This window comes from Mus caroli, unplaced genomic scaffold (genome assembly GCF_978045245.1).
Source record: "Mus caroli unplaced genomic scaffold, Mus_caroli_1 scaffold_5, whole genome shotgun sequence".
Lineage (NCBI taxonomy): Eukaryota > Metazoa > Chordata > Mammalia > Rodentia > Muridae > Mus > Mus caroli.
In genome coordinates this window covers 148,348,400-148,374,767 of record NW_028227260.1, presented here as the reverse complement: position 1 = coordinate 148,374,767, position 26,368 = coordinate 148,348,400, and the positions used below count along the sequence as shown (strand labels likewise).

General features: G+C 42.0%; 1 protein-coding gene across 2 annotated transcripts; it reads left to right on the top strand.

The window, feature by feature from the left end:
• Window positions 1–9,874: 9,874 nt before the first annotated feature.
• On the top strand, window positions 9,875–13,151 carry Mid1ip1 (MID1 interacting protein 1). Of its 2 annotated transcripts, none has more exons than XM_021153138.3 (2): window positions 9,875–11,150; window positions 11,430–13,151. In XM_021153138.3, exon 2 carries the CDS (start codon window positions 11,676–11,678, stop codon window positions 12,222–12,224), a length of 549 nt encoding a protein of 182 aa, XP_021008797.1. In that variant the 5' UTR covers window positions 9,875–11,150; window positions 11,430–11,675; the 3' UTR covers window positions 12,225–13,151. The 2 variants fall into 2 exon arrangements, with proteins under 2 accessions (XP_021008797.1, XP_021008796.1); XM_021153137.3 differs by having other exon boundaries at window positions 9,877–11,150; window positions 11,433–13,151.
• The last annotated feature ends 13,217 nt before the right edge of the window (window positions 13,152–26,368 follow it).

Sequence of the window (26,368 nt, the reverse complement as noted above, 5' to 3'; positions counted from 1 at the left end):
CTTTTTGCATCCTGACTGCTGACCTAACTTTGCCCTTCACTCTGCCTTTCCTCCATACGTGCCGACTTCTTTCTCCAGTGAGATGACCATCTTTTAAGATAGCTTACGAATTCCAATGGGATCTTATTGACGGGTCTATCTGACTTTGCCTCCTAAACACTACCTCCAGTCTCTGTTCCAGCCTTGCTAAGTGTCTTTGCTCTTCCAAGCTTACTTTTGCTTTAGGGGCATTGCACTGGCCACTTCCTGTGCCTGGCTGGCCCCGCCCTGCCCCCATGTTACATAACTTACTTACTTTTGGTTTTTTTTTGGTTTGAAGAGATTCTGTTGTTGTACTGACTTTTAATTTGTTTTTCAAGAAGGCACTTAGAGTTGGTTGGGAAGGGGAGAAGACTTGGTGTGGGGAAGAATATGATCAAAATATATTTAAACTGAAAAGTTGTTTTAAATAATAAAAATATAACAATGACAACAATAACAACAACAACAATAATAAAGAATATGGGTTTGCATGGAAGTAAGAGACTTAATGAGAGTAGGAAAGATAGAAAGAGAGAAAGGAAGGAAGGAATGAAAGAGGGGAAGAAAAGGAGAGAATGAGTATAGTTTGAATGGGACCTGTCTTCCACTGACTGATCTAATTTGAACACGTGGCCCCAGCTGGTAGCAGTGTTTTTGGAGGTTGAACCTGTAGAAGGCAAAGCCTGGCTAGAGAAAGGTAGTTTAGCAATATCATTGGGAAGCCCCCCCCCCTAATTTCAAATTAGAAAAAAATACAATTTGAATACAATTCCCAAGAAATGTCTTACTGTAAAAAACACAAATAAGCTACAAAAGTATACGTATTTCTTTTCAGTTACAGTTCCCATATACAGTATATCATACTACATATTAGCACAACACAAAATCTCAGCCAGCAACACCCTTACATTTACTATCTACCATTATCTTTGTATTCTATGGGAAATATATCTCACTGACTTGGGGTTCTAATGCAGTGAAGGGACACCATGACCATGACAACTCTTATATAAAAGAAAGCATTTCCTAGGGACTTGGTTACAGTTTCAGAAGTTTGTCATCATGGCGGTGGTGTTGAGACATGGCAGTATGTAGACTGACATGATGTTTGAAAAATAGCTGAGAGTTCTACCATGTGGCTTCAAAAGCAGCAGGAAGAGACAGAGCCACTGGGCCTGGTTTGGGCTTCCGAAACCCCAAGGCCCACAGACTTCTTCCAATAAGGCCACACCTTCTAATCCTTCTATGTAGTCCCAGTCTGAGAACTAAGCATTCACGGACTTGAGCTTATGGGGACCATTCTTATTCAAATCACCACACCTTCGCATGTTTCATTAACCCTGTAAGGTGAAGGAATTGTGGTTTACAAGCGGTACAGCTGTATCAGAAGATGGCCTAGTCGGCCATCAGTAGAAAGAGAGGCCCATTGGTCGTGCAAACTTTATATGCCTCAGTACAGGGGAACGCCAGGGCCAAGAAGTGGGAGTGGGTAGGTGGGGGAGTGGGTGGGGGAGCGGGTGTGGGACTTTTGGGATAGCATTGGAAATGTAAATGAAATAAATACCTAATTAAAAAAAACAAGTAGTACAGCTGGCTTCTGAGAACACAAGGAAAAAAAAAGATAGTAGTTTATAGAGGGCTGGGGAAGGGTGACAATCAACTATGACTTGAGACTTTTTGCTTTTTACATTACATTAGGTGAAACACTTCCACCCCCCCCCACCCCAAGTAAATAGAAAATTCACTAGAGAAGTAGATTTTGATACATAAAATTAATTTTGATACATAAAATTACTCAGATATTTCTATGGTCTTTTTGTGGGTGTGTCATAATGAAACTTTATCAAAATGACTTTAAAACCAATAAATGGATAAGTACAATAAATACAACAGTGGTCTTTAAAAGAATGCACAATTGGGGCTGGAGAGGTGGCTTGGTGCTACTCTCCCAGAAGTCATGACTTCAATTCCCAGCACCTATATGATTGCTCACAACTATCTATAATGGGATCTGATAACCTCTTCTGTCATGCAGGCATCCATGCAAATAGAGCATGCATATACATAAGTAAATCTTTTTTAAAAAAGAATGTAGAGCCGGGCGGGCGTGGGGGAGCACGCCTTTAATCCCAGCACTCAGGAGGCAGAGGCAGGCGGATTTCTGAGTGCAAGGACAGCTTGGTCTACAAAGTGAGTTCCAGGACAGCCAGAGCTACACAGAGAAACCCTGTCTCGAAAAACCAAAACCAAAACCAAAACCAAAACCAAAACCAAAACCAAAACCAAAACCAAAACCAAAACCAAAACCAAAAAAAAAAAAAGAATGTAGAGGGATGGTGAGATTTCTCAGTGGTTAAGAGCACTGACTGCTCTTCCGAAGGTCCTGAGTTCAAATCTCAGCAACCACACGGTGGCTCATAACCATCCGTAATGAGATCTGACGTCCTCTTCTGGTGTGTCTGAAGACAGCTACGTTGTACTTATAATAATAAATAAATCTTTTTTAAAAAGAATGTAGACAGTATAGTGAGTCCTTTTCTGTTCTCTTAATTTATTATATCATAGGTGAACACAATTTTCCTTGTACTCCTTGGTACTCCTTGTTTGTTTGTTTGTTTGTTTGTTTGTTTGTTTGTTTGAGCCTATTGAACAGCATTCCAAATAACTAGGAAGCCAAAGTATATAACATTTCCACTTTAATTTTTGGCCCCATGAGGAAAGAAAATAGATAATAGAAGAAGAAAAGGGAGAAGAGAAGATAGAAAAGGAGCAAGGAAGGATATGGATTGGAGAGAGAAGGGGAGGGGACATCCACTGTTTATGGTCTAGAAGATACACTCCAGAATGGTGTTTTCAAAGAGAGTCAAATAAATGTCTTATACTTAAACAAATAAAAAATAGATTTTTGACTAAACATGGCATTTGGTGGTAATATCTCAAACATTCTATTTGCTAGCCAGGGAGGCATTACACAAATAGTCCAAAGAAATGTGAAACACTTGAACCAATTGGTTGAATGTATGGAAGTTATGGTCCCAGCAGTAGGTCAAGAACTACATTATGAAAGCAGCTGAACTGGCTGTTAGAAAGGCAGCAAATTTGCTTCAACTTGGATATAATGAAGCAGAATGTGTTGCCTGAAATTAAATGGAAAAAATAAAACACCCTGAGAATGGAATGAACAAACACTAAACCTTGGCTTCGGATTTCTTAATTTAAAACCTATCACAGAGTCCCAAGAATCTTCAATTTGGAATAGTTCCAATTGGAATTCTGCATCCTAAAGACTATGATTCAGATAATCCCCCTCTGGTAAAGGAAGAGACGAAATAAGACTGATGTGTTTAATATCTGGCCACAGTATTCTGGGTTTTTTCCCCTCTTACTTAACAGATATTTTTGCTAAGCTAATCAAAGGTTGCTCTTTCTAAAAACCTAGATCCAATTACTACATAAATCATTTCAGCAATCCTGCTTAGATTTGAAACTAGTTTAAATCAGAATTGGAAAGACATTTGAGTCCATTCTAGGAGAAATCAAGAGGTCATTTCTATGGATACCATGTAGTACTAAATAAATATTTACAACAAATACTGCTGAACAAATTATGCTACACATGAGTGTTGTTATAATTCTGGCCAAGATAATCGCTCACTTTGCACCAAATGAAATTACACATGGCACTCAGAGTTTTAAAAATTAAAAATGGGTTTCCTTGTTTAATATTTTTCCAGGAACAAAATGATAATTAGAGCAAAATCAAGGTACCCATTAATGGCATACTCATAAATTTATTTCCAAATTTCTAGTAATTGTGGTATCATTTAGGTGACAAAGAAATTGATCATGTGTTCCAGTTGGATTTTGGACTGTTCAAGACTAATACTGACACAAAATGCAATCTTTGCAAGCTAAATTGGCTATGAAAATCTGTGCAACCTAGCTAAAAGCTTACATAGACAGCATAGGTCTCTGATCAGATTCAGGGAAGATATAAAGGCATAGGGAGAGTCACAACTCAACTAATGTACTCCTTTAAATTTTTAGGTTTAGAAGGAGAGACATTACAGAAAGAATACCCAATATGAGATATTTTTAAGTATTTCCAATCATAAGCAATCAATCAGAATGACAAAGGTGAATATCCATGCATAAATGTGCTATACAAATGCTTACTTAGAAATAGATTTTCGGGAGTTATAGAAAAACATTCCTTTAATAGGATCACCTTCAAGAATGTTACCTCTTTAACACTAAGATGCAAGAGCCAATAAAAATCAGTTTTCGGGCTGGTGAGATGGCTCAGTGGGTAAGAGCACCCGACTGCTCTTCCAAAGGTCCAGAGTTCAAATCCCAGCAACCACATGGTGGCTCACAACCATCCGCAGCGATATCTGGCGCCCTCTTCTGGAGTGTCTGAAGACAGCTACAGTGTACTTACATATAATAAATAAATAAATCTTTAGAGTGGCCAACAGTAAGGTTGTTTAAAAAAAAAAAAAAAAAGGCGTGCGCCACCACGCCCGGCTAAAAAAATGTTTAAAAAAAAAAAATCAGTTTTCTCTCTATGGTAGTGAAGATTGAACGTACAATCTCATACAAATCAGTTAAGTGCTGTACCACTAAACTACATGCCTAGCACAGGGGCCCAGCCTTTAGTCCCAGCACTTGGGAGGCAGAAGCAGGTGGATTTCTGAGTTCTAGGCCAGCTTGGCCTTCAGAGTGAGTTCCAGGACAGCCAGGGATACACAGAGAAACCCTGTCTTGAAACTCCTGATAAGTCTAGGGGCATATCAGGATGACCAAGATAAAAGGAATACCATCCATTCTTTGGCTGTATTTAATTGAGCCTACTTTCTTGCCCCAGCCCAATGTCAAATTCTTGCCAAATTCCTAAAAGTGGTATCAAGGGCTCTCCAAAATCAAGCATAAGATGTATGCAGGAAATAATCAATCTAATGTGTCAGTCTGACACATTTTCACAAGTTGAACATCCCCACTTGACAAGCATCTAACACCTTGCTGAAGAAACATCATTATGTCATTGTTGTTTAGTGATTGTAGATTTCATTGTGAGACACAGTCCCACCATGTAACTGGAGTGGCCTGAAGCTCTCTATGTGGACAAGGATGGCATACCTGTTTTGTTCTTTGTTGTTGCTACTTAGTTTATTAGCTTTCTAGTAATATTTCAATTCAAGTTTGTTTCTTTAACTTGGCAATTTCATTTTATGAGTCTTTCTAAGGATTTATTATTTTCCTATTCTTATCAAAATCTTCTATAGTTATTACTTCTTTTGAGTCACACTTTTTTACAGACTTATATAATTTATTTACTATCAATTTTAGCCTATTAATTTTGCATATTACTTTTGCTTCTTACTCATGATTATGAGATTAGCCTACACATTCTATCTGGACAGTATAATAAAATATAGATGAAGTCTCTAGATTACAACATCTAGGTTTAGTTTCTTTCATTATTTGAGTCAGAAAAATAAATACTGTATAAGATACTTACTGATGGGACATTTGAAAGTGTCCATTGGGTAATATATTTATAACAATATAGTCTCAATAAAATGCAAATGATGTTAAAGTTTGATCATGTGACGGAGGTAATTAATTTTTCTTTGCTCCCTATGTTAAGTTTGATTTCAAAGAGGAACGTTCTCATTGTATTTATTTATTTATTTAAGCCCCAAATGCTGCCCCCTTCCGGTCCTTCAGTTTTGAGGTTTTTTTTTTTTTTTTTGGGGGGGGGGTGTTCTTTTTTTTTTTTAAGTGGATCTTGGCTTTTGAAGAAACTAAATAATTAAGTTTATTTTATTGCTTTAATTTTTTTTATTTTTTGAGAGGTATAATATTTCATCATTTCCATCTTTCCTTTCTCTCTCAAAGTGCTCCCATATCTTTTGAATTCATGGGCTCTTTTTGCATAACTTATTGCTACATACATATAGGTATGCATATAAAAGTTCCTATTTGGTATTTTTAAAAAGTTACAACAGGTTTTGTCCTTCTTTTTACCTGTTATATTAAAATTGAATGTATCATTTTCTACGTAGAATTCTCAAATAAGTAGAATTGCTAAGAACAAAACCAAAGTTACTCGTTAAAACTGTAAGTTTTCAGCTGGGCGTGGTGGTGCACGCCTTTAATCCCAGCACTTGGGAGGCAAAGGCAGGCGGATTTCTGAGTTCAAGGCCAGCCTGGTCTACAAAGTGAGTTCCAGGACAGCCAGGGCTATACAGAGAAACCCTGTCTCAAAAAAACTATATATATATATTTATTTATAAAACTATATATATAACATATATATATATTGTCGATTTTCCCTATACTCAGAATTTCTGCCATGACACTATTCCTGTTTTATTTATTTTATATCCACAGAGACCAGAAGAGTGTATTGAATCCTTCTTGAGCTAGAGTCTCAGGTAGTTGTAAATCACCTCATGTGGGTGCTAGGATCAGAACTTGGGTGCTCTGGAAGAGTAGCAAATGTTTCAAATCACAGAACTATCTCTCCAGCCCCTATTTCTAGTTCATATATCATGTAACAGTGGTTGATCTGTAACACTACAAAAATATTCTCTAACTCTATAAGAAGGAAGGTGGTCATTACCGTGAGAGCTCAGTAGAACACTTAGCAAGTTTGCTCATACTTTTCTGTCTTCTGGATCTTGGTATAATTAACAGGATTCATAGCTAACTGGAAAAAATATGCCAAAAGTACTAAATAATGAATTGATATCCCTCTGAAGGAGCTCTCCAGATGTTTAATCCCACTTTGCTCTTTGTACAGTACTCACTGATACCCATTACCAGTAGCTTGAATGAATATAGTGAACAGTTAACAAATGTGTAGGTAATATCCAAGTGTAATAGAGCACAAAATCAGAATCCAAACTACTGAAACATGCTGAAGTAATGATCCAAAATCTACTTAGGTAAAAGTAATAGAAAGTTTTGTATTTTGGTCCACAAAGATCTCTTCTACTTAGTAATACGATACACAAGTTTTGTTGCATATACAGCAACATATAAATATAACCTAACCATTAAAACAAGTCCCTTAAATACTAGGCAACATTCTAAGAAGTTTTTATTTGTTGCGTAGTAAAAGAGCATTGCATCTGGCACTGGAGAATTAGGTCTAGAAAAGTTAACCATTCACAATAAAATTGGTGCTTTCACCACTCCTTTTTGTCCCAGGAATGGTGGTACTTGGAATGAGGTCCAGATGTGAAACTTGTAGACACGCCCAAACAACTTCCAAAGACAGTGACCAGGAGGAGCTCAACCCAAAGCATGAATTTGTTACAAGAACTGAAGGTAACTGACTTGAGATGGAGTGGACTCAGGGAGACCACTGCTAGACTCACACAGCCAGCCTCTATGTGCTTCAAGACTTTCTGAAGAGCTCTAAAACCATTGACCTGATACCAGAGGATGGAAAGCACAAAACGTAGGCAAGGGTGACCACTTGGTGGAGATGTTGTGAGCAATTTCAATACAAGCAGGTTGAACTACATGGTCTTTAAAGGGAGAGTGCAATTGTCATATTTCCAGAACAGTTTTCATGAAGATATTGCTTCTAAGTTTTGTATCAGTGTGACCAAAACTCTCCTTTGTCTTGGCTTGGGGGCGGTTTCTAGTCTTAAATTCTTACTTTCTGTCCAGCCCCAAGCCAGACCTTTTTATTTCTCCATTCCTTCTTCTTCCACCAGTTCACTTTTGCTCACAACTTTGCTTTGCAATTTCTGTTCCCCTCTAAAATGCCTTGTTCTCCTAAGCCATCAAAGAGACGCAACAGGAAGGGTAATTTGCGAATTGACTGGGGGAGGGTTACAGGGGGATGAGGAGCCAGTCAAGCATCATTTCCTGGTTACTGATTAAAGAAGGGATTCTAACACTCAGCATTTAAGAGCTTCTCAGTTAGAGTTTAGGACAACGTAGAGGGGATGCAGGATCTCAGACCAGGCTTCTAACAGGAATCTAGCACGCTGGTTAGAAAAATAGAGACCTAGGCGCCTTGTCTTAAGTCTGTACTCAAAAGCCATTTACTCAACTGATTATTACTAGGGTTCTCTTTAGGCAAAAGGAATCCTGGACAGGTCGCTGGGAGCTTTCAGTCAATTCCAGATCGAGATAGGGAAGGTGCCTGGAGCAACCAGAGAAGCTGCCTAGTTTTTACTGGGCCTGGCCCAACCCGTTTAGTACCCATGTGACCCCCGGGAATCGTTCTTTATTTTTTTTACAGCCTTGCTTTAGGAGAAAACTGGCTGCAGGCCGGTTGCCAGGGACGCCTGCCATTAGCTCTTCAGGGCCAGGGTGAAAGAGGACACTTGGGGGGAGGGGCTTGTGGCTTCTGACTGGCTCAGGCCAAAAATTCATTTGCATAAGTCTCTCAGAAGCTTTCTGATTGGCTGGGGCAAGAGGGGTGGCGATGGGGTGATTCCAAGGGCCCGGAGCTCTGGCCTGAGGACCTTTTCGTTCTGGAGTTACCCGGTGGGTGTGAGTTATTGTGTGGGCAGGGGGGAGCTGGGAGGCCCGGTTTGGGAAGTTTTGCCGGCAGGTGCATGAGCCATTACCTGGCAGAGTTTTAGAAATGTGTAAGAACAGCAACGGACAGTCAAGACACTAGAAGATCCAAGCAGAAGGAAGGAAATTGATCCAGATGAAGGATGGAGGCCAAAGGGAAGGGGCTAGAGGCTTTCTCCACCGCTTAGCTAATTTTCAAAGTGGGATGCCTTTACTAGGCAGTTAGGGTTTCCGTTTTCTGTGAGCTGTGAGAAAAGAAGGCAGGATTCCAGCATTTAATAACCCAAAGCAATTCCAAATTTTCATTAGGGTGCATACTTAAAATATCCAGAGGGTCTGGGTCTCAGAAGGGATCAAACTACATTTTAAGTTATGAGAAACATCAACTACTGGAAACCAGGTAATGTGTTTTTCTAAAGCTCTCTTCCTTGGATCTTGTCTGCCATAAGGGTTAAAACAAGCCTGGACTGTTTTGAACACCCCTGTGCAGAAGAAGTGGTAAAGATGAGGGTGAGGTCCTCTCTGGTTCATTTTAGCCTATTTCCCTATTTTTAAGGGTTCAGACTCTTGGCATAAAATGCCTCTAAACTGTGGTGAAGCCCTAAGTACTTTACAGTGTACACAGTGAAGAGTTTTACTGCCGATATCTTATTGAACCCTAAGAGAACCCTTTGCCATAGCCCAAGAAGAAGTTCTTTTTTATTGCTAAAGAAACATTGGAAATTTTTCTCTCATGGGAGACACTCCATTTTGTTGACAGAGGGTGGAAAAGTTTTCAAATATGGGCACAAGAAGAGAAAGGCTGAGATTATTGTTATGTGTCAGGTTTACACAATGCATGTTTCCCATCTACATTCTTCTTTCCACTGATCTCCTTAGCTCCACTGGGCAGATAACAGACATTATTTTATGTTTAAAAGAACATGGGACACTGAATCAGAAGGATGAGTAGCTGTCGTTCCAACTCAAGCTGGATGGATGGAACCGTGTCTCAAAACAAAAATAAATAAATAAATAAATAAATAAATAAATAAGAAAGCACTGGAAGCATGGGTTATGATCTAGAACCAGTAAACCAGAGGGAGAGGGAGATTTGCCAGTCTGGGTTCTAGAGTTACCAATGACCTTTCTGTCTGTTATCAGCCCTTGTTCCCTTCAAAATTGAAAAGAGACATGATTTTCGATAGACAGTACCAGTCCTTCTTCAAGAAAAACAAACAAACAAACAAACCACATGCATTAAGTGTCTCTCCTTGTTTGGGGCGCTTTTTTGTCTTGCAGGGGAATGCCATACTAAAACTTCCCCCGGAGACTTTAGTGGGAAGAAACTTAAAATTAGAAGCCTGAGTCATCTTATCTGGAGGAATGGAAGAGCTGACTGGAGGTTGAGGGATGTGGCAAAGGAAACGAGATAGGAAATGAGTATGGGCTCAGGGCTGGGAACCTGAAAGAGGAGTTGAAAGTGTAGAACTTGAAAGGTATATCCAGGGCTATGGTACACAGCTTAGACCTTGTTAAGTAACCCTTGCTTAAGAGCTATCTTTTGAAAGGAGCACTTGACACACGCTCCAGAAAGTTATTGGGTATACTCCCATTTTTTTTTTCTTTAAATGATAAGATATACCCAACACCAGTCCTAACTTCTGCCACCTTTTCCTAGTCTTTTTGATAGCCAAAAAGGCCACAAGGCCCAAGTTCCCACTCCATTGCCATCTCTTGGTGGGGGACACAAAACTATAGATCAGATGACCAGGGTGCTCTTCATACCTGGCAGCAGTAGTAGGAAAGACCCTGCCAGGAGGGAAGCAAATGCCTCAGTGTTCCCATCCCCCTGCAGCTGACCACGGCCTGGGCCGGGGAGGGAGCACCCCATGTCCACGTGCATCCAGCATGTCCTGCTAACTCTTCTTACATAAGATTCCCAAGTATGGAGTCAGGGCAGCTGTGAATCCCTCTTACCCGACGTCTAATAATAAATCGAGGCTAAATTTCCGGACTGCAGTCACTCTAGGTTCAGGATTGAGGGGCTCTTTTGCAACCCGGACACACAAGCATTCCGGTCATCCCACCCGGAGAGTGCGCGCCAAGCCCGCCCAGCCCGCGCGCGCCAGTCCGCCCTCTGGTTTGGACGGCGGCTCCTAGGGCTCAGTGCCGCGCCCTCCCTCCCCCAAACAGCTTGTTCTGGGTTTGGTGCTGGGGTGCGGCCGCTCCATCCTCCCAGCCCTACCCTGCCTTGCCCTGCTGGGCCGCCCTGCCTTAGCCCGGGTATCAGGCGAGAGGCGGAGCCACCCGGCGTGCCCCGCCCCCGCGGTAGAAAGGGTTGGGCGAGTGTTACTCGCGGTCAGGGCTGGGACCTTTTATCTGTGCTGCTGGAGGAGGTAGGAGGAGGAGACATCAGGGGTGGTCCTGGGCGCCTGGGACACCTTTCCCGGACTATAAATCGAGCACCTGGAATGGGCAGGGGGCCGAAGCAGCTACAGTCGCCCTTACTCACAGTCCGATCAGTGACCGCAGCAGCGCCCTTGGGCAGCTACCATCCGCAACGCAAGCACTGAGAACCAGAGGATTTCGCAGTGCAAGAGGTGGGTGTCCCCGCCCTTTGGCAGCCCGGGCTAATATGGTTGCTTTCGCTTAGGTTTTAGAAGGGAGAAACCAGAGAGTCCGGGATGGGGGAGATTCTTTCTCCTTTTTTCTCAAAGGTCTTCTGCTAGTATTGGAGGAGGTGATACCGGCTGGTCCCAAGGAGCCACCCTGGTGCCTTCTCTGGCCAGCCTTGGTCAGGGGTGGGAGCATCGCGCGGACGGGGTGCCGGGCATCCTAACCGGGTGGGTAATTTGTTCTTTTCGTCTCTGTCTCCCAAGCAGAAAAAGGCTAGACCCAGCCACCCACCGTCAATCGTGAGCCAAAGATAAGAGCAGCCCGGCCTCACGAAGGGCTGAGCTGAGACAGAAGCAAGTTAGAGAGGGCGGAGAAGGATCTGGGAATCCCGTCACACCGGCTTCAAGCAGGCTCCCGGCATCAGCCTCTGAGAGCGCTTGAAGGCGGCATCGCCAGCGGTCTATCTCCGTGTACCAGCGTCCCTGTGTTTCCGCGCCCGCTCGGCCACCATGATGCAAATCTGCGACACATATAACCAGAAGCACTCGCTCTTTAACGCCATGAATCGCTTCATTGGCGCGGTGAACAACATGGACCAGACGGTGATGGTGCCCAGTCTGCTGCGCGACGTACCCCTGTCCGAGCCGGAGATAGACGAGGTCAGCGTGGAGGTAGGCGGCAGTGGCGGCTGCCTGGAGGAGCGCACGACCCCGGCCCCAAGCCCGGGCAGCGCCAATGAAAGCTTTTTCGCGCCCTCCCGGGACATGTACAGCCACTACGTGCTGCTCAAGTCCATCCGCAATGATATCGAGTGGGGAGTCCTGCACCAGCCTTCTTCTCCGCCGGCCGGGAGCGAGGAGAGCACCTGGAAGCCCAAGGACATCCTGGTGGGCCTGAGTCACTTGGAGAGCGCGGATGCGGGCGAGGAAGATCTGGAGCAGCAGTTCCACTACCACCTGCGCGGGCTGCACACCGTGCTCTCCAAACTCACCCGAAAAGCCAACATCCTCACCAATAGATACAAGCAGGAGATCGGCTTCAGTAATTGGGGCCACTGAGGCGGGGGCTGTCCCCGCTGCCCAGCACCCTCTCTCGGGTCGGCTCTACCACCCCTCTCTTTCCTCCAAGCTATTTTCTTCCTGGTTGTGGGGCGCAAAGGGCACACTGTAAAGTTGGGCTGTGTAGTTGGTGGGGTTTGTGTGGAGAAGAGGGCCTCATCGCGAGAGCAGAGGAAAGTAGTCGCCAGAGAGGGGGGTTCAAAGACCCCCGGAGGGGGCCTACTCTGTGTTGGTGGGAATGGAACTGGGCCGATGTCCTTCATTCAGCCTGTGCCTTTCTTGGGGTTTCTTTTCTGTTTTTATTTCCGGAAGAGAAGGGCCTGAGAAAGGGCCATGCCAGGGCACAGTGCTGGGTTACCACACATGGGAGGGCAGCTTCTAGCCGGGTGCTTGGGGGAGGCGGGGCTCAGCCTCCTGCCGCCCTGCTTTGAGCTGCCAGAGGAGGCCTTGGCGTTGCTAGGATTGCGTCAGTTTTCCTGTTTGCACTATTTCTTTTTGTAACAGTGACCCTGTCTTAAGTCTTTAAGATCTCTTTGCTTTGAAACTTCGTCGATTCCATTGTGATAAGCGCACAAACAGCACTGTTGGTAACCGGTACTACTTTATTAATGATTTTCTGTTACACTGTACAGTAGTCCTGTGGCACCCTATCCCTTTCACGCCACCCCTCCCCCGCCCGTGTGTGTAAACTGGCGATGTGCCAGCTAGGATGAAGCTTGCCACTCGGCTAGCGAAAATAATTAACATTATTATGAGAAAGTGGATTTATCTAAAGTGGAACCAACTGACATTCTATCTGTATCGTATGGAGAATGATGAAGGGCTCCACTGTTGTTATATGTCTTGTTTATTTAAAACTTTTTTTAATCCAGATGTAGACTATATTCTAAAAAATAAAAACGCAGATGTGTTAACTAAACTGGACAAGTGTGTGTTGCTCCTTAATCCACCAATGAGTGGCCAAATCATTAAAAAGACATGTCCTTTATTTTCCTGACATTAAGTGTTATTTTCTCTCTGATATTTCCAGGTGGTGGCTAGTCATCTCTACAACTATTTCCTTTTGACAAGTAGCTACTAGGGAAGCTTTCTTCCAGTTCATTTTCAAGATGGGATCAAATATCCCAAGAAGAAGTTCATAAATATTCCAAGGATCTGTGAAAGTACATAGAGTGTCTTTCAGCCAATTTGGCTAGCTTATAGCAATATTTAGCTAGTGGAAGTGTTTTGAAGCCAAGACTCTAAATTTCCCTTGACTATGGAGAAGTGAAAAATTAGCAACATCAAAAGAAAAAAAAAATCCTATCTAATAGCAATGCACTCATCTTGCAGGTCTTTATATAAAAATATTGTATGGAAATCATGGGCGATATTTTAAAAGGTTATAGCATAAATATAAGCAGTGACCTTCATCAGGAGTCCCCAAGCATTGTCTAGATTTTCAGTGACCCATTCAGCATTTGTGGATAGCAGATCTGATCAAAGCTGCCCTAAGTCTCTTAGGAATGCTTTTTAAGATAGCATTCCTGAGAGAAGTCAGAACAGGTGAAACAACAGTCTGCATTTTCTTTATTTCGTTGGGATGGGGGATGCATGCCAGGTCAACCTCAGTCATCAGAAGTCATGGGGGCATTCTCTAAATTCATAGGACCTGATTTTAAAATCCACACGACTTTGCAGCTTTTTAAAAAATATCAATTGTGTGTGCACTCGTGTGCATACACATTACAGGCCAGGCCAGGCCAGTTCAAGTCTATTATCAGCACTTTGCAGCAGAAAAAAAAAAAAAAAAAAAAAGCGTGAGGGGAGGGGGAGGTCTCCAGACTGGGATGCCTGCCTGTTGCCAGTGAAAGTTAATCGTTAATAAATGCAGATAAGCTAGCCAGCACCAAATGTCAGCTATACCCACATTTGTTTTCTTTTCCCTTTGAAATATCAAAGTGCAAATAAAAATTTTAAAGGCAACTCCAGAAGCAATGAGGGTAGAAAGAAACAAAGGCTGTGGCATTAGAAAATTGCCTGTTCCTCGGTACTGTAGCTAAATGTAATTCTCCTGGAAGCACACTTGAAGTCCAGCATAAAACTTGAGATGCTTCCTGGGTTTGCAGTGGGGATTGGGTTGTTTGTTACTTGGAAGATTCTTTAGGCACCAGAGAAAATCGCTTTTAGGTTTCTCTCTTACTCTAAATGGATTTTGTGCCTCCACTTCCTTTCCTGCTCTGCATTCTTTATGAAAATATGAGGCTTTGGCCAGATGTCTACTACTGGAAGGAAAGTATTATTTTAAGTAACATACAAAACTGATTCATCCATTTCCCCAAAGTCCTAAGGGAGAGCCTGATTAAAATCAAGAGAGAAAGTGATGGTAAGAGCTTTATGGGACACTAACAGAACCGTATATTCACAAAAGGCTGGCAGAAGAATAAACTGGCAAACTTCATTTTTTTAATTTTTAAATATTTTATATAAGTGTGTGTATATAAGCATATGCATATATGCTAATGAGTCTCAACTAATATTACTATGATTTGCTGTTAAAGAACATTTGATAACAATTTTTTACACAAGATCTCACACTGAGATCTTTTGAGAACCTGGTTTTGCCCCTCAGTTTGCAGCTTTGCTCCTGTGGAGAGTTTCATGTTTGCATTTGCATTGAAGTCTTCCTTAGCAAGCTGTCTGATGTATTCCTATCCCTGGTGTCAGAGAAAAAATTGAGTTTGGCTGATTTGCATATGCCTCCTTGTTTTACTTTTAGTTTTGAACAAAAATCATTCTTTTTTTTTTTAATTTTGCAATCACTGTTTAATATGAATTAGGGTTAGACTGTACTGTGGGAGAAAGGCCCCTTGGTCTTGCAAACTTTATATGCCCCAGTACAGGGGAACACCAGGGCCAAGAAGTGGGAATGGGTGGGTAAGGGAGCAGGGTGGGGGGAGGGTATAGGGAACTTTCAGGATAGCATTTGTAATGTAAATGAAGAAAATACCTAATAAAAATTGGAAAAAAGGAATAAATAAAATAAATAAATAAAATAAATACAAATGAAGCCAAAATCAATCAACATTTCAGAAGAGCTGGCAAAGTAGGGGTCAAAAATCATTCTTAACTAGTGTTTTCTGTCCTCTCTCTACCTTTCACATCTCCATCTCTCCCTGTCTTAGTTTAATATCCCCAACATTTTCTTTTTCATTTTTTTGTTTTGTTATTCCAGATGAATTTGCAGATTGTTCTTTCTAATTCGTTGCTCTGCCTTCCTCCTGTCCCTCAGGAAGAGAAGTGAAGGCAGATGAATGCAGAGTGAGCTTCAAGGCTTCCACAGTTTCAGCAACTGAAGAGTTCACAGCTTTTCTCCCTATTTCCCCCATCACTTAGGAATCTCCTTGCTCCATTGAAGAAAGATGCTTAATTTAGAGATAACAGATAAGGCAAAGGAAACTCACCTGTGGCTGCTCCTAGGTTGGTCAATATAGCAAAGCAATTTCCTTATGATTCAGACGGACATCTCTTCCATGAAACTGAAGATTTCACTTCTCCAGTTCTTCCATCCTTTTATATTGAACTAGATGTTTTCTTTTTGATGTCAAAGGTCTCCCTCCAGTTAAAGCATAGAAGTTGTGCATCTGTCTAAATGAAGTTCACTAAAGCCACAGCTATCTCTTCAGCCTCTCCTGTTTTGGTATTCTCTATTTTAAAAGAACATTCATTCTTTTGTATGTTTTTCATGATTTTTTTTATTCTTTTTTTTCCCTTTGCATCTCTTGCCTAGCAATCTCAATATATCTACCACAGTGTCTAACTTGAAGCTGGTAAAAATATTAATATTAGAAAATCCTCTTACCATTTATGAACATCTTTTTGTTTGTTTTGTTTTGTTTTTTGAGGCAAAGTTTCTCCTTGTAACAGCCTTGGTTGCTCCAGAACTCACTCTGTAGGCTAGGTTGCCCTTAGTGCTGAATTAAAGGCATGAACCACCACTACTGGGTTATAAACAGCTTTTGTTTTGTTTCATTTTTTTGGGTTTTTTTTTTTTTTGGTTATAAACATCTTAGTAGATGATAACTTTCTGGTCTTAAATTGTCAAGGAAAAGTGTTTTCTAACACCCTAGATAGGAAAAGCTGGGAAAATACTAGCAAAACATAAAGGCCAATTTTATTTGTTTGTTTAGCACTGAAGACTGAACCCAAGGTCTTTTTTTTATATTTTGTTTTCAAATAGGGTCTCACTAAGTCCAAGTGGAGCTTTTTAAACTAGGTCTGTAGCAGAGGCAGACCGTGACCATGTCATTGTTCTGCCTCAGTCTTTGGAACAGCTAGAATTGTGGCTTGCATCACAAGGCCCAACTCACTTCTTTATTCTCACAAGTTAAACAATGTTGAAGGTGGGGCATTTTCTGTATTGTATTTTACTTCTCAATATCCATTTTCCTAGTATTGCTATGACCATATCTATCAAGGAGCACTCTGCTAAGAACTGGATGTGATTCATTTTAAATTTTCAAAAGCAAAAACTAACTTGGCAGTCCCTCCCCCACCCCCTTTGAATACCACACTGCTGAGGTAAAGAATGCAGTAACTTGTGGGTGAGCTCAATAGGGCCAATTAAAACCTGACTACACTTCCACCATGTTGAAATCCTCACAGAACTTGCTATGTCCTTGGATGATGGCCCTTTTTTCTTCTTCCGTAGCAGACACCTAATTGAGGAGATTTCTTGGTTGGTAGTTAAAGGAAAGAAGCAAATGAAAGGGCTACAGTACTGGTTCTTACCAAGGTAGGTAAATGCTTCCAATTGTCCTCATGAATTACTAGTTTAAGCCTTGTTTTTAAAAAAAAAAAAACTAGAAATACATTGTGAAAGAAGAACACATATGTTTTCCAGAGTAGTCAAAGTATGCATAGAATGTAAGAAGTGAAGTTAGTATAGCTTAGTCATTCAAAAGAAGGTGTAGTTCTTTGTGGTATATAATTAGAATTGCAAACTGCAATTTATAGATTCTTTAGGAATGTGTATGTGTGTGTGTTTGTGTGTGTGTTAAGTAGTTGATAATTTCTTCATATCTTAAATAGCTGAAGGACAACTGCCAAACATTTAAATGATTTACTCCAGTGCTGGGTTCTGGGAGGAATAGTGCATTTTGCTAGTGCATTTAAGAGCACAACAAATGCCTGCTCTCAGGTTGGTCCCATGTGCAATACAGGAGACATCAAGAGTAGAATACTTAATTTCTTTTTATTTGTTGGCTTACTCATTTGTGTATAGTGTACTTTATGAATGTGTACATGAGGGTATAGGGGGACGTGTGTGTGTGTGTGCACATGGAGGCCAGATTCCTTTATCAGTCTGCACCTTCCTTCCTTCCTTCCTTCCTTCCTTCCTTCCTTCCTTCCTTCCTTCCTTTCTTTCTCTCTTTCTCTCTTTCTTTCTTTTTTTGAGACAAGGTCTCTTGCTTGTTTGAGCTCAAGAGTTCAAAGCTCAACAGTTTGGCAAGAGCAGCTGACCAGAGAGCTCCAGGGATTCTCCTGTATTCACACCCCAAATACTAGTATGACAGGTGTGTCACTACAAATGCCTATGACATTCTTTCTGGCCATATAACCTCTGCCACAATCTTTCCATCTCCTATCAAGAGAGAGGATCTCTGTCTCCTCCCCTTGAATGCAGGCAGGGCATTGTTACAACCTTAAGTAAATGTATGGCACTTTTACTCTCAAGACTCAGGACGTAGAAAATCTTCGAGCATGAAATACACAGCCATCTCTCCAGATGTTTGCAATCTAACTGCCATGCTCATAGGAAGCCCAAGCCACATGTAGAGCTGCCCCATAGGTGTTCCAGCCCTTAGAATTGCTGACATTCCACCCGGCAAGATCAATCACCAGGCACATAAGCAAGGCATCAAGATGATTCCAAGCGTCTTCCACCCAGCCTTTAAGCCTGACCAGTTGATGCCAAGTAGAGTGCAGACAAGCTGTCCTCATTGAGCCTTGCCCAAATTTTAGAACTGTGTGCAAAACATTTTTGTTTTCTTCATGCCAGTAAGTGGTTTGTTATACAGTAATGCATAACTCGAACAGAGACCCTTTTCCCCAAATTTAAACAGATGAAAACAATTGAGAGCTCGAATAGAATTCTTGGGACAGAATTGCTTTTACCAAATTTACCTGAGAAACAGCTTGGAATAGACCAGAAATATTTGAAAATCCACCTCACATTGACTGTAGAGACGAGAAAGATGATGCTATGTATAACATTTTTCAGTTCTATGAACTCAGGTGGGTGTGTATATTATACCCTTGCCCCACAGGTTCTTCTGCCTAATTCACTAGACCCCATAGAATATGTCAGTTTGTATAGTGGTGGTGGGGAGTGAGGAGGGTTGGGGAAAACAGGATAATAAGGCTACAGATAAGATAAGACAAACCTGAATTAAGATGGATTAAGAATGCACCCGATAGCCGAGCGTGGTGTCGCACGCCTTTAATCTCAGCACTCGGGAGGCAGAGGCAGGCAAATTTCTGAGTTCGAGGCTAGCCTGGTCTACAAAGTAAGTTCCAGGACAGTCAGGGCTATATAAAGAAACCCTGTCTCGAAAACCAAAAAAAAGACAACAACAACAAACAAGAACAACAAAACAACAAAGAATGCACCCGATATTCAGATTGGGCAGATTATATGGGTGGGCTCAATGTCATCACAAAGCTGTAAAGATGCAAGAAGGTACTGGAGGGGTCTAGAAGTTAGACATATCTTGGACTGACATAGAAAGTGAACCCCATCAAAACCCCTGAGACTGTAACATTTCATCAGACCAAAAAAAAAAAAAAAAAAAATCAGGATTTTCTTCCAAACTGGGGAAAGCAAGGATGCTCCAGAAGGCAGGAATAGCCCTGCTAATACCTTGGCCTCAGCCCACCTCTGATCTCTAGAACTTTAAAAGGATAGTTCTATGTTGTTGTTTTTGTTTTGTTTTGATGTACATTCATGTTTTGTTTGCATGTATGTCTGTGTGAGGGTTTTGGATCTGCTGGAATGGGAGTTACAGACAGTTGTGAGCTGCCATGTGGGTGCTAGGAATTGAACCCATGTCTTCTGGAAGAACAGCCAGTGCTCTTAATCACTGAGCCTTCTCTTCAGCCCCTCTGTATTGTTTGAAAGGACTGAATGTGTGGGGATTTTGTCTGGAAGCACTAGGAACTGAAAATATTGGGCTTCTAGCATATGGCCAGGAAGATGTGAATGGACTTGCTTAGAATATCCCATATTTACCTCAACAGCATTGCATCACTGAAGCTTGCATTAAATATAACAATATTTTATCTCTGTATTTGTGGTTAAGAACTTAATTTCATCCTTTCTTTTCTTTTGCTCCCTTTCCAAGTTTTCCTTTTCCAAAAGATTTTGTGATATTTTGGGGGAGGGGTTGCACCGAGTTTCCTTATTCTTATTATCATATAATTTCATGTAATAAAATGCACAGACATTAAACATTCAGCTAAAAAGTTTAATAAGCACATTAAGTCGTACTCAAAATCTCAAGCAAGGTACAGAACATAACCATCACCTCAGAAAGTTATCCCACCTTACCCCTCCATCTCCGACCTTCTCTGAGACCTCTCCCGCAGGCATCCACATTTTAATCTCTATCTCTATAGAATTAGTTTTGCCCATTCTTAACCTTTGTTGAAAAAGAAACATAGAGAGTGTTCTCTTTTGCATCTGGCCACATCTGAGATTCAGCCACATGTCTGAATATATTACTAACAGATATCCATTCCGTTAAACCACACTGTGTGTGTGTTTGTGTGTGTGTTGCTTTTAAGAGTTAGTCCTCAGCCAGGCATGGTGGCACACGCCTTTAATCCCAGCACTGGGGAGGCAAAGGCAGGTGGATTCCTGAGTTTCAAGGCCAGCCTGGTCTACAAAGTGAGTTCCAGGACAGCCAGGGCTACACAGAGAAACAGTGTCTAGAAAAACCAAACACAAACAAACAAACAAACAAACAAACAAAAAAGAGTCCTCTCCATCTCATGTGCGTCTTAGGAATGAAACTCAATTCTTCAAGTTTGCCAAGCCTTTTTACCCACTGAGTAGTCTTGTGTGCTCCATTGTTCCTTCTAGTTGCTCACCAGTATACCACTGTCTAAATGTCCATGATTTGTCTATCTAGTCTCCTGGTGAGCACTGAAGTTTACTTATTAATTTATTGATTTTAATTATATCTGAATAAAAAGCAATCTGATTTAAACCTTTTTAAAAATAATAAATACACAAGAATGAAATTGCCAGTACATAGAGTGGATCCTTATCAAAAGTTGCCAAAGTGTTTTTCCATAGTGGTTATACATTTAACCCTTTCACCAGCAATGAATGGGAGATCCCATTTTCCAGTCCCCTTTTGATGAGTGGAAGCTGCTTAAAGCTCTTTGCTCTCACTGAATGGCAATGGTTGTTTGGCTTCTGACCCCAGGATAAGGGGCTGAGGTGCAAATTTTACATACCAAAGCAGACCTGGCCTCCAGGTCCTCCCAGCATCCCTCAGTCCCTACCTGGCATACCCTGTCCCCAACCCTGAACTTTCCAGCCCAGGGAGTGGGCTGCCCTTCCCCCAAAGGCTCCTCCCTATATAATTCAAACATTTTGCGCTCTCTCTCTCTCTCTCTCTCTCTCTCTCTCTCTCTCTCTCTCTCTCTCTCTCTCTCCTCTTCCTCCCCCACCCCTCTTCTGAGTGTACAGCCCTTTCTCACTTTCTCCTCAGATCCACTTGGCAGCTTCCCTGGTCTTCTTCTTTGGGGCCAATGAACTCGCCTGCTGGAGGGCAATTTCTCAATAAACCTTCCTTTAATATAATCTAATCTGGCTTGAATTGGCTCAGTTCACCAGTGGAGAAATAACCTATCAATGCTTACTTAGTACTGAGATGCAGCATAAATAAAACCTTTTCATGCAACGTAAATGAAAGCTCACGATGAGGTTATCAGAAATACAAAGGTCACAATAAAGGAGGTGGTTGCGGCACAAGGAAGTAGAGGGCAAGGTGGCACTGAGCAGTAAGAGAGAATCCAGTCTTTCCAGGCAGAAAAATTGAAGTCAGGCAGGCTCCTCTGTTCCTTTTTGCTTCCTGGGAGAGTTAATCACATCCTTAGCGCCTCACTTTTCTCTTTTGTAAAGTAAAGACTTCTTAAAGGGCTGAAACTCCAATTCCTACAGGCCTGCAGGGAGGCTCCCAAAAGAACTGTCTGTATTGTTTCCCATCCCCCCCTCCTGCCTCTCCCTATTGTGGTTTTGGGAAGCAGAATAAACAGGAAGTGGAGGATGAGGGGGAGGAGTAGCTGAGAGTCACATTCCAAATCAGTCTCTCACCTGCTCAATACAAACTCAGAAGCTTCCAAGTTCTAAAACGAAGGTCTGGTCAAATCCTGGCTTCACTCTTTCTTTTTTTCCTTCCTTCCTTCCTTCCCTCCCTCCCGGCGATTGTGTTAAGATTGGTATCATAGAAAAGCCTACGAACATCCAGAATCCAGCAGAGCCCGAGTGTAGACAAACCATCTGAAAAGACTATAAGAGTATGTAATCAGTCAGGGCCCAGGGGGCAAGCAGAAAACTTATAGAGATCAACTGGAAACAGGGCTTCATCCAGGAAGTATTTATTGGCACCTATAGTATACTAAGCATTGGGCTCTGTGAGAGTGTTAAATGTGACTGTTGAATAGTTCCTACCCCCAAAAGTCCAGAGAAAGGGAGTGAGAAAAAGCTACTGCTCTAATACCAAGAAGCACAATGATGTTTATAATGCTCTGCCAGTTCACAGGGGTGGGGGGACCTAAATCAGGCCTAGTAATTAAAGAATGCTCTCTTAGACTAGATGACCACTGTGACGTTTTAGGGAGTTGAATTAGCCAGGTAACTGTAGGCTGGGATGACTTCTCTGGGACCATGTCTGAAAGCTTTGGATCAAGAATGGAGGAATAAGAGGAGCAGGGCATGGTGGCACACACCTTTAATCTCAACATGTGAGAGGCAGGGACAGGAGGATTTTAAGCACGTCCTGGTCTACACAGGGAGTTGCCGGACAACCAGAATTGGATAGAGAGACCCTGTCTCAGAGAGAGGGGAAGGGAGGAGAGGGAGAGGGAGAAAGGCAAACTAAGCAGGGATGATGCAGGTAGGAGCCAAGCTGTTTCTAAAGAGAGAAACTTGACTCCCCTGCCTATCAGACTCATGAGACAATAGACTCCCCAGAAAATGGAATTTTTAGAGGAATCTCATGCTGGGAAAAGGAAAATACTGAATGCTGGTCCCCACGAGAAAATGAACAACTAGTCTCCCAAGAAAGACTTCACATAGCTGTAATGTACCTTACAGGAGAGACTTGGGATGGGAAGCAGGCAATGATAAATCAGTGATGGACAAGAACTGCACCTCAAGTCAGGATGCTCAATATGGACTCAGATGGGGATGGGAAGACCACTGAAACTCTGTCCCTCTTTCTAATAGAGCCACACTGAATAAATCCCCTTTCTCAACTTCTCATTTTCTTATCTCTTTCATTGGCATATTGAGATTGGGGAGGCCAAACCTAGTTTGTTAGGGCTGCCAAGGTCGGGGTTCAGCCTTTAACAAGTCTAGTAACAACACTTTGAAGGACACGCCGACATGGGGAAGTATATGTATGATGTGTTGAGGATACACCACTTCTATGATATTCTTGTCCCAATGCAAAACATAGATTTAATTGTGAAGAAATACGGCCAATTGCCTGGTCTGGACTTTCCCAAGGCTAGTTAAGGTCATGAATGATAATGACAGGTGAACTGCTTTAAGCACAGAATTAGAAACACAAAAAACATAATACAGATCCTAGAACAGAAATTAGTTAGCCTGTCTGTCTGTCTATCTGTCTATCTATGTTGCAAGGTATGTTGATCTTGTTCTTGTCTTGGTCTCATACTATGCGTGCATATATTTATATCTCTTTTTGCTATAAAACAATTTTACTTATTATTTTTTTTGAGACAGGGCTTCTCTATGGATCCCTGTCTGTCTTGGAAATTGCTCTGTAGACTAAGCTGCCCTCGAACTCACAGAGATGCACCTGCCTCTGCCTCCTGGGTGCTAGGATTAAAGGACTGTGCCTGTTTAAGACAAAATTTGAATAGGGAAACCTCAATAGGGAAAAGAAGAGTGACTATATTAAATGATTATATCATAGTGTTGAACTCCCACTTTAGCAATGTCACCTTTCTGATAATAAAGGGAAATGCAGAAAGGTGAAATTATTGTTGTTATTTTTAAATATACTTGAAACTTTAAGTTTTCTGAAAAACTCAGGAATTCATTTAAAACAGCAACAACAAATCTGCACTTCAGATAGTGCTGTCCCTGTTGCCCTCCCAAATGCTAGGGCTATACTGGCTTATGTGAAAGTGAGGGTTGAGATGGGGCTTTGGACATGCCAGATAAGCACTCTACCAACTGAGATAAAGCCCCTGCTCTTGTTTTGAGACAAAAGCAGGAAACCATATTGGGTCTGCGTTCAAAAACTATAGTGAATGTATGGTACTTCTCTCCATCTCCGTTGATATTAGGCTCAAGCCAGCATCGTGTCCCACTTGATCACTATAGTACTCTCAGTACAGTTCAGATGTAACCCTGATGGTCTTCTATCTCGTGACACATTACAGGCATGTGTCACTCACTGTACCCAGTTTATGAGGTGTTGGGAATCAACTCCCAGGCTTTGTGCAGCCCATGCAAGCATTTTACCAACTGAGTCACATGTCAGTCCTCAAGACCCAAATGATTTAAGAAGACACAATAAGCACTTTGGACCTTCTCTAAGGAGAAGAGAAAATGGTGATCCATTGGAGGGTACCATAGTTCTGAATGGTAACTCGCAAGGCAAGACAATGGTTCAATCCAAGGAAGACTTATTGTCAGCTTGGAGAAGAAACCACATTGGCCTTAAATAAAATGTCGGCACTGGAAGACAGCAACTGATGAATAAAGGAAAACATTCCTACATTGAGAAGTGGAGATCAGAGGGGCTCATGGGGTGTTACAGACCTTATAGAGAGGAGAGAATGAAGAAAACTCCCTTTAGTCATCTTCCTAGGGTGTTTTGCGTGTGTCTGTGAAATGGGTTGCATTCCTATATTAAGACGTGGGTATTGGAGGCCCTGATGGGGGTGTTCCGGAGCTCACAGGGAAGGAGGAATGAAGAAGCTCCACCTTGGTTGAGCCCCATCTCAACCCTCACCTTCACATAAGCCAGTATAACCCTAGCATTTGGGAGGGCAGCAGGGACAGCACTATCTGAAGTGCAAATTTGTTGTTGCTGTTTTAAAATAATTCCTGAGTTTTTCAGAAAACTTCCAGATGAGTTTGAGCAAGTCTATGATAAATATAGGAGTAGCCATCTTCATTGATGTTAGGCTCAAGTCAGCATCGTGCCCCACTTGATTACTATACTACTCCCCACAACAAGTCCTCTACCTTCATTCCTTTCAGATCCTGTGGCCAGATGGATGTATTTCAAACAAACATTACATGGTATTCCTCTGTTCAAACTCTACACACTCCTATTTTTCAGTTATAAAGTGTTTCAAAGGTCACCATGACCCTGTGTGCAAAGGCTGCTACTGTTTCTCTGTCCTTTTCTGACATTCTTTTCCTTGACCATGCTGTACCAATCATGTTTAAATGCACATTGATTGCATTTGCAAGATATGCATGGGCTTTGGAGTCCTCACTTGCACTGCTGTGTCTCCTGTAATGTTCTTTCTTCCAGCATTAATACAATTGAAAACTCTGCAATGACAAAAAGATTAAACAAAATAGAATCATTACTCCCTTTTGGATAAAGGGAATGTGAAAGATGTCCAGAAATACTATGGTCCCATCATACCCCGGGCTTAGATAGTTTGCTGTCATAGCCTCACCATGCCTCCTTACGAATAATAGCTCATGGTGCAAGCTGAATGCCAGAATTTCAGATATCAAGTTTATGTGTACATTTCCAGCATGCAGGGACTGGAGAGATGGTTCAGAGGTTAAGAGCACTGACTGCTCTTCCAGAGGGCTAATTCTTCCAGGGTTCAATTCCCGGTACTCACATAGCAGCTCATATCTGTCTGTAACTCCAGTTCCAGGAGTCTGACACCCTCATACAGACATACATGCAGGCAAAACACCAATGAACATAAAATAAAAATAAAGAAACTATTTTTAAAAGTCTCCAGCATATGGGTAAGTAGAAAGAAGCAGAGTATTAAATGCTTGCTTCCAACTGGGTCACTTTTATTATATTCAGAAACCACAACCCTACCATAAATAAGTCTGTGTGTATTATTTAGTTACCAATTATTCACAACCTACAACTTGAAGGCCTTTGGAAAGTTGACATTAGCAGACCATATTTAGTAGGTAGAGAGGTTGGAAAATGCAGTTGTTTCTTTCCAGTGGCAACCTGCTTGGCTACAAAGGAGCTCTGTTACTAAGGGGAACAGCGGCCTGGATACTAGCATCTGTAGCTCTCTGACTTTGCTGACGTCCTCTTGTTTCTGATGTTTACAATCTCACAATTTCCCTTATTCTCTGCCAGCAAAATCACAGGCTGGTCTGGTACCACATAGCTCACATTTGTGAGGGAGATAGGTGGTGCAGAGCTTTTTTTGGTGCAGGGTTTTTTGAGCAACACTGGGAAGGCAGAAGGAAAGAAGGGCCACTAGGACAGATGGCCTGGCATTCTCAGACTTGTAGGAAAGGGAAAAAAAAATACATGCAGGGGTCAAGGCTCTGTCTTTGATGACTGCAAAAGTAAAGAGAAATTCGATGAGCTGTTGATGTTTCTGCTTCTTCCCTGTGATGGTAAACACCCAGGGTGACCGGTCTCTGTGTGAATTGGCAGGACCAGACTTAGTGGTCCTGTAGAGCCTAGCTGTGACCTATATCCCTCTTGGTACTTTCTCCTATTTCACATTCCTTCTTCCTTTTCAGAGGAGGGCATTGGGAAGCCTTTCTGGCCTTTGGCACTGTGCCACATGTGTTGGAGGTGCAGACTTTGTGCTTAGGCCAACTCCTGAGTTACCAAGAAACTCTTCTGACTGGGCATAATCCGAAATTCCTTTGGGGAAGGAGGAGC